This window comes from Prunus dulcis, unplaced genomic scaffold, assembly GCF_902201215.1.
Source record: "Prunus dulcis unplaced genomic scaffold, ALMONDv2, whole genome shotgun sequence".
NCBI lineage: Eukaryota > Viridiplantae > Streptophyta > Magnoliopsida > Rosales > Rosaceae > Prunus > Prunus dulcis.
In genome coordinates this window covers 10,825-19,541 of record NW_023010369.1, presented here as the reverse complement: position 1 = coordinate 19,541, position 8,717 = coordinate 10,825, and the positions used below count along the sequence as shown (strand labels likewise).

The 8,717-nt window shown below is 39.7% G+C and overlaps 1 protein-coding gene across 1 annotated transcript; it reads right to left on the bottom strand.

Moving 5' to 3' along the window:
- Window positions 1-3,164: 3,164 nt before the first annotated feature.
- Window positions 3,165-8,324, bottom strand: LOC117613520 ((-)-germacrene D synthase-like). Its single transcript, XM_034342135.1, has 4 exons — window positions 8,079-8,324; window positions 7,677-7,959; window positions 3,293-3,657; window positions 3,165-3,182 (listed from the first exon to the last, which is right to left on the bottom strand). The coding sequence occupies exons 1-4, from the start codon at window positions 8,322-8,324 to the stop codon at window positions 3,165-3,167; spliced, it is 912 nt and encodes a 303-aa protein (XP_034198026.1).
- Window positions 8,325-8,717: the final 393 nt, after the last annotated feature.

Below are 8,717 nucleotides of genomic sequence, written 5' to 3'. Positions count from 1 at the left end.
GAGCAACCAAACTCAAGTCTTTTACAACCACACATACAAATGTACATCAACACATGCGACTGCCAACTGAATTAGTATAAAAAAAACAATGTTGTGATCTACCTTAGAAAACTTAATGATCAAAACAAAGCTTAGCTCACCCTTACAAGACTACCAAGGTCTTAATAAACTTGCATGGCTCCTTCATGGATATGAAAATGCAAAACACATATGCTAGCAAAATTTTGCAAATTCTTCCTTCATCCACATGCCAAAACATTCATAAAAAATATTATTAAATAAACTGTAAAACAGTCTCGATTAAAACTAGCTAAAAGAAAAATAAAACTAAATCTGGCTCCCACAGACTCCCACAGACTTCAAGCATCAAAATTGATCTGTAAACCCATACTTTTAACATGCCTATGGAAAACATGATTAGGCAAGCCTTTGTTCAGGGGATCTGCAATATTGAAATCTGTTCCAATATGATCTGAGGCCGTATAACCATCTCGGATCTTTTCCTTGGTTGATAAAAACTTTAACTGTAGGTGTCTTAATCCTCCTGACCTCTTATTTCCTTTTGCTAAATGAACTGCAGCACTGTTGTCATTCCACAATTGGATTGGCCTTTGTATAGAATCCACGACTTTTAACATTGACATAAAATTTTTAAGCCACATGGCTATTGAGGTTGCTTCATAAATTGCTAAAAACTCAGCCTGCATGGTTGAGGTTGATGTGTATTGTTGTTTGACACTTCTCCAAGCCACTGCTCCTCCTGCAAACCAAATCTTCTTCCCCTTTTTGAATGAAACCATCCGGTTGTTTCATGTAGATTTTTTCAATAAGGTTTCCATTCAAAAATGCAGTTTGAACATCCATTTGATGAAGGTGAAGATCAAAATGTGCCACTAATGCCATTATAACCCTTAAGGAATCTTTGGTTGACACAGGTGAGAAAGTCTCCTTCTTGTTGTGTGAACCCTTTTGCTACTAGTCGTGCCTTGTATCTGTCTATTTGTCCCTTTGAGTTTCTTTTGGTCTTGTAAACCCACTTGCATCCTATTGGTTTACATCCTTGAGGTAAATCAACAAGTTTCCATACATCGTTCTTGCTCATTGACTGGAGTTCAGACTCCATTGCTTCTATCCACTTATCACAGTTGTCACTTTGAATGGCCTGCTTATAAGATAGAGGATCTTCTGTGGTATTGATGTCATGTTCTGACTCTTGCAAGTATACGAAAAAATCATTGGACAGTGCGGGTCTCTTAGTTCTTTGTGATCTTCTCAATTCTAAGTTGTGAGGCTGAGGTTCTTGTTGCTCTATCTGCATGTCTTCTAGTGCAATTTGTGGAACTTCAGTTGTTAGATCATGATTTGGTGAGACTTGCTTGTCATTCAAATCAGTGAATGGTAAGATGGTTATATATCTCAGCATATTTTCCTTTTCAGCAGTTTCCTTGTTTTCCAAAATTTCATCAAAATCAAAGTTTTCCTCAGTGTCTGATTCAATATCATCTTCAATAAAAATAGCTCTTTGAGTTTCCATGAATCTTGTGCTGCTGTTCGGACAATAGAACCTGTACCCCTTTGTTCTATCCGGATATCCAATGAAAAAACAGCTCAATGTCTTGGAATCTAGTTTCCTTTCCATTGGATTGTAGAACTTTGCCTCTGCCTTACTTCCCCAGATTTTAAGATGTGAGAGACTAGGCTTTCTATTGCACCATGTTTCATAAGGAATTTTGTCTGCACTTTTGGTAGGAATTCGGTTTAGCAAATAATTTGCAGTTTTTAAAACCTCTCCCCAAAGAAATTTTGGAAGCTTTGTGCAGCACATTAGGCTCCTAATCATCTCAATCAAGGTCCTATTTCGTCTATCTGCTACTCCGTGTTGTTGTGGTGTCCCTGGGTTAGTGTATTGAGCCACTATACCTTCTTCTTGTAGAAATTTGGCAAAAGGTCCAGGGTTCCTTCCTCTCTCATCAAATTTACCATAAAATTCTCCTAATCTATCCGACCTTACTACTTTGATTTTTGAATCCAACTGGTTTTCCACTTCTGCTTTATAGACTTTGAACATGTCCAGTGCATTGGATTTTTCAGATATTAAGTACACATAACCATATCGAGAGTAATCATCTGTGAAGGTTATGAAATACTTCAAACCATCATGTGTTTGAGTGGGAAAAGGACCACAAATGTCTGTACGTATGATTTCCAGCACTTTTTCACTTCTTGTAGCACCTTTCTTTCTCAAATTTGTCAATTTCCCTTTAACACATTCTATGCAAACATTGTCTTTGTCATGGTGGTTAAGTGGTGGCAACAGATTTTCTTTGTTAAGCAAATTCATTCTTTCAGCTGAGACATGTCCTAGTCTCTTGTGCCAAAGTTTATAAGATTCTTCTTTTTCTGCTTTTCTTTTAGTGCTTATCACATTGATGCTTAGATTTCCAGTGCTGGGATTTGGTTTCTTGCAGTTTAATCGAAACATTCCATCATTTAGAAAACCATTGCCAATCATAACTTTATTTCTGAAAATGGAGAATCCAGACTCATCAAACTCAAACTGTAAGTTTGATTTTACAAGCTTACTAACTGAAATAAGATTCCTTTTCATAGAAGGAATATAAACTACATCTACTAACTCCAAAATAAAACCAGACTCCAACTCGATCCTAGCTAATCCAATGTACTCCACCTTGACTCTTTCTCCATTTCCTACGAACACCTTCATCTCAGCCTTGCTTGGCAGCCTCTTTGTTTTGAACCCCTGCAAGGAATTAGCCACATGAACTGATGCACCACTATCTAACCACCATGAATCTGAAGAAATCTCAATTGCATTAGACTCAAAACAAACATGTACTTGATTCTTACCTTTAGCCTTTTGCTTATCCAACCAACGCTTGTACCTGTCACAATTCCTCTTCATATGACCAAACTTCTTGCAGAAGTAACACTTGAGTCCTTCTGGTTTCAGTCCTTTAGTCTCCTTTTCTTCCTTGTTTTTCTTTCCAACGATTTTGCCTTTTCCAAAATCCCTTCTGAAGCTGTTTTGAACCATATTAATCTTTTCTTCAGCCTTATCTTTCTTCATATTTTGTTCTTCCTGCACACAGATGCTTATGAGGTCAATTACTGTCCACTTCTCCTTTTGAGCTACATATGTGCTTCTAAGATGCTTGAAAGTACTAGGCAGAGAGTTTATAGCAAAATGCACCATCATAGTTTCATCCACATTGACTTTGAGTGCCTTCAGTTTGTTCCCAATTTCCAGCATGTTCAGTATGTGTGTTCTCACACATCTTTCCCCATTGTATTTTGTATCAGTAAGCTGTCCCATTAGAGTTCCAATCTCAGCCTTTTCTGATTCCTGAAACTTCTCCCCAATAGAATCAATAAACTTCTTGGCATTATCACATGATGTAATGCTTCCCTTGACAGATGGTGAAATTGACATTCTCATGATTAGAATAGCCATTTTGTTTGCCTTAACCCATTTGGCATATTTTGCTTTTGCTCCACCAGATGCATCTGCATCAGGTACTGCAGGAGCATCTACTTCAATAGCCATCTCATAGTCCAGCAGACCTAGAGAAATTTCCACATCTTCCCTCCATTTGGTGTAGTTGGAGCCAATGAGAGTTTCAATCGAGTTGTGATTAACTGAAAAAACACATAGTATATATATGTTTAAAAACTGAAAACCCCATAACTTTAAAACATGATCGATTCTCACCTTTAGGTGAAGAAATCAAAACATGTTTATCAACACTAAGACATGAAAATCACATAAGCTTCATGTACAAGAAAGGTTCCACATCTTTGGACAGAAGAACAACCTTGATAGCCTACGTGTTTCATCTCTTATGCTGTTCTGCTGAAAATAATTGCATGATAAATCATTCACATCTTTGGACAGTGAATCATTCATTATGCCTTTATTTTCAAAACAAGTTTGATCATAAAACTTTGAATGTACAGATCTTGTTGTGTCTGAGTTGCTTTGGCTTGCTCAGAGCACGGCAAGAACTATACAAAACTTTGATCAATTTCTGTTTGCCACAGCAAGGTGTTAGCATTAACTCTTGCTGTGTCAAGTTTCTTTAACCTTGAAAACTTAATTATCCTTCAATTTTCAAGTTCTAAAAGCTGCAACAAAATTGGTTAGGTAGAAGATAAAATAACTTATGCTCTGATACCACATGTAAATTTTGTAAGCTATTATAACTTGAACACTAACCTTGTTCTGCCATTGAAGTCTTTTATCGAACATTTGGAAGACAACTCTTCTCTAAGATAACCGACTGCCTTATTCTCAAATTCCAGATGGGGTGAATTACTTGATGAGATTTTGTGTGTATCAGCTCTTAGAGGGAGCTGCTCTATTTATATGCATCACCTCAAGGAGTCTTGCCCATCAAGAGACTCCTTGAGGTATCCTTATTGCTATAGAACTGTTAATCCTAATTCTTATAGAACTAGAAACCCCTTTAGCCTTGTAATCCATATGGAACATTGACAGAGGCTGCAGGTCGAGAGTTGTGTTGAATTCTTGATCAGTCTTGAGTCTTGCAATCCGATAATGAATAGAAGACCAATTCTGTAAGGATTGTGATAATAAACTATCTTACATTTCTATACAGGGCGTTCTGTGTTATAATAATGAGTATGACTGACAGGACCCGATCCTAATTCCACTTTGAAATTCGGGCCGGACCCTGTGCGTGTCCGACACCTGGCGAATGTCGGGCACAAAAGACTTTTTTACCCTTTCTTGTTACACCTACGTTTAAAAACTTCTTTAGACTCCTGCCGAAAATTCGGCAGAGTCTCCCCTGTAATTTGTCCAAACCCAAAAATTTCCACCTGTCAAACAAGCAAGTAATATTCACACCAACTGCCAAAATAAGTAAACCAAACATTCACCAGTTCTGATTCTCCAATCCAACCAGATATCAGAGCAGTTACTAAATATTTACAAGAATTTAAGTAATTTACAACAAAATCCTACATTTGGTGAGTGGCGCAGGAGCTAGAAGAAGGCCCGTGGTGGATTCCTGTGCACGTCTACTGCCTGGGGGCGAAAAACAGTTGAAAGTGTGAGTGGACAAAAATAACGTTCTCAAAACAATTTGTAAACATAATAACCCCCGTTGTAAAAATAAATAGATGTATAAAACTAAAGTTCGACCGTATTCAAATACAAGCATTCTTATCAACATATATATACATATACGTATCTATGCAGATGTACAACATGCACGAATGTCGAGAAAACTTGCATAAAATGACTGAAAGCAATAATTTCATAAAAGCACTGAAACTCTTTTTTAAAACTACCACCTAGGTGTACCCCTGTAAATCCGTCAATTCCCCTGGCAGGTCTCGGCGACACACAGTCTATCCGAGCCGCAAACTGGCAGGATTCAAGGGACTATAGTCAGCCTGATCCACTGGCAGGTCTCGATGACACAAAGTCAACTCGAGCCGCTCTGGCAGGATGCAGGGGATCGTAGTCAGCCTGATCTACAATCCTGGCAGGTCTCGGTGACACAAAGTCAGCCGAGCCACAAATCCTGGCAGGTCTCGGGACACCAAGTCAGCCTAGCCGCAAATCCTGGCCCTCACAGTCCGAGCGTCCCCGAAACTCGTGAGGCAATGTCAAGTGCACTGACAGAACTGTAAATAAACTGGACGTCCGTAGACGTCGGTATAACTGAGGGTAATCACCACAAATGGGTATATGGTGGTTTAAAATACAATATCTTAGAAAAGTCTGCTAAATAACTGCCTTTCAGTAAATCTGAAATTTAACTGCTCTATCTTCTAGTAACATACTTAAACTCTGGTTTTTATATCACTTTGGCAAACTCAGCTAAGCAATGTATAAATACGATATTTAGTTTCACAGACATGTTAGAAAATCACAATGAATAACACTTATTCAAGATCAAATAAAGCAATTTATTTAAAAAAAATCATTTGGAAAGAAAAGTCCACTCACTTCTGGTCCGAGCTAGCTGGACCTCTTGAAGGTCCTTCCTGTGGTTCAGTCTGGCCCCTGGTGCCTGATTAACCATGAATATTAAATTAATAAAATTGCTTGATAAAAGATTTAAATTAAAAACCCTGACCCCGGCTCCTAGAAATGCGTGCACTCATTTTCAAGTCAACCCTATGCCCACTTTAGTATTTCAGACATTTAAAACGGTCTTAAAAGACCTGAAGCTTTACTAAGCGATAAACCGCCAGACCGGTCAATCCGGAACCCCGTGGGGTCCACGATCTCCGATGGCCGATCTGGGATTCTCTAGTGGTTCCTCATAGAGAAAGACCCATATCCTGCGAGTTTGGCCCGAATTGGACAGTCAGATGGGCCACAATCACGTTATCGCTTAAATTCCAAACCCTAGCCCCAGGGTTCGCGATTTCGGAGTATCCGGGACTCCGATTCGCGATCCGTTGAATCCTACACGATCCTGAAATCATGTAGAACGACATATCTGAAATTGAGTGCGATCCAACTGCTCGACGGTACTGCACTCGGGTATCGCACAATATGGAAAATCCGTTCGGGGCTCAAACGGACTCCAAATCGAGATCCGCGAAATCCTACGCGCTCGTGACAACACGAGGATCGTAAAACTACACCGAGTCACAATACTACCCTCACCCACGCGCCGCCACACGCGCCGGCAGCTTGGGTGTCCAAAGCGATAACGGCTCGCCGGAAAAACTCAAAACCAAGGCTCCAAACTTCTATCCTAGGTAAAACACCCCGTTTGGAGCCACTTTTGTTCTTGGACAAACCCCAAAAAGTGGCCGGAAAAGGCCGATCACGGAGGCCGAAGTTCGGTCTATTTTCAATTCGAAAATCGAGTGATCTACGGCTAAAATCGATGAAAACCTATCCAACCATCAGCTAGAGCATGAAAAATAGGTGAGAATCCATACATTACTCGATCGATTTGGTTGAGAATTGAAGGAGAACGAGGGTTCTGAAAATGGGGTGAAAACCGGTCGGAAACCTTGATTTTCCGGCCAGTTCCGGGCGGCACACGGGTGGGGACTGGTTGTGGTGTGACGGCGAGGTCGAGGCGGTGCCGTCAGTACTAGTGCCGTCGATTGGGACGACCTGTGGCGGTGGCTGTGGCGACGAGAAGGGAAGGGGAAGGCGCGGGTGTCGAGCGACAGGAGGAGAGAGAGAGAGAGAGAAGAGAGAGAAAGCTGAGGGGAAGAGAGAGAGAGAGAGAGAGAGAAGAGATAAAATCTGACTTTTTGTCCAAATTACCATTTTGCCCTTCACGGTATATTGACCGTATTTTCTTCGTTACAACTCCGATTCGGGTCCACTCCGTGTCTACGGACTCGTTTCATCCTGCTCTACGCAACGGCGTTGGTGGAATTGTCAAATTCCTTCTCGCTCAAAAAGTCAACTTTTTCCCAATTAAATAATGTGATGGCAAAATCATCTTCTTCTAGAATAAATTAATATTAATTTTAGGATATTTTGTTTTGGGTTATTACAATGACTGCCTCTTTCACTACACCTATTAAAGGCATGATGCATTGAAAAAAAACCTCACTTTCACTCAATTTTCTTCAACTTTTATCCCATTTGAGTGATAGTAGCCAGTCACTCCATCACTCTTTCCACTATTGAGATCTTGGGATATACCTACCACATGAAACATTATATCCATGCTGCCTTAGTAGCCGAAAGCCAAGAGCAACACTGTGCAGATCACCATCATAATGGTCATGACAGGTTGTACCATGTATGCGTTCCAGTGCTTCTTCGATCTCTCTTTCAAAATGGTATGCCACGCCAAGACGCTGGATTGCATCAATTAACTCGAGCTTATGTGCAAAATCATCACCTCCAGCTTTAAGATTTGTAAACACATCCCTCCTCACTATTTCTTTCAGTTCGTCAACCTGCTTCTGGTAATGGGCATGAGTTATCTGCCATCATCAACAAGTACTTAAATTATATCATCATCAGCAAAACCATTTGAACATTTTAGGGAAGAAAAATGCTTCGAAATGTCATAGAATAGAAATCATAGTTTGCTTGACACTACCTTGTGTTCAGAATAATCGTAGTTGATGAACCGATCTCCCCAAATGCTTGGGTGAAAATTTGCCGTTCGCCGCCGATCAATTTCAGGCTTGGCATTTTGTGATTGAACTACTGCTGGACCAGCTTGGATAGGCGATACGGATTGTTTTCTTTTTGGTTTATAGAAACATTGAAGGTTGGGTGGTAGAGGTAAGCTAGGACAAGGGGAGGGATATAGTACAAAGCTAGAGGTACAGTTTGCCGACATAGTTGAATGTCTAAACCACCTTGTTGGCACTGATCTTGTTGTAAAAGAGTTGATTATTATGACCGAGAGCTCAGGAACCCATATATATTCCAACGATGATGACATCCTTTTTCCTCTGTCTTTCTCTTCGTGACCATATAATTTTGAATGTAGAAATTATTATTGTAACGAAGTTTTTGTCTTTTTATTTTTTTGAAAGAAAGGGATTACTATTTGCTTTTTTGGTGGACAGAGCTAATAATTGGACAAAGCTAAGTAAGAGCCACAAAAACCAGCCACACAAGCATACTGCAAGATGTCTCTTCTTTTTTCTTTTTTTTTAAACAAAAAAAAATCATCATTATTGCATGGTAAAATAAAAATCAAATAGCATCTGAGGGAGCGTTCACTTGA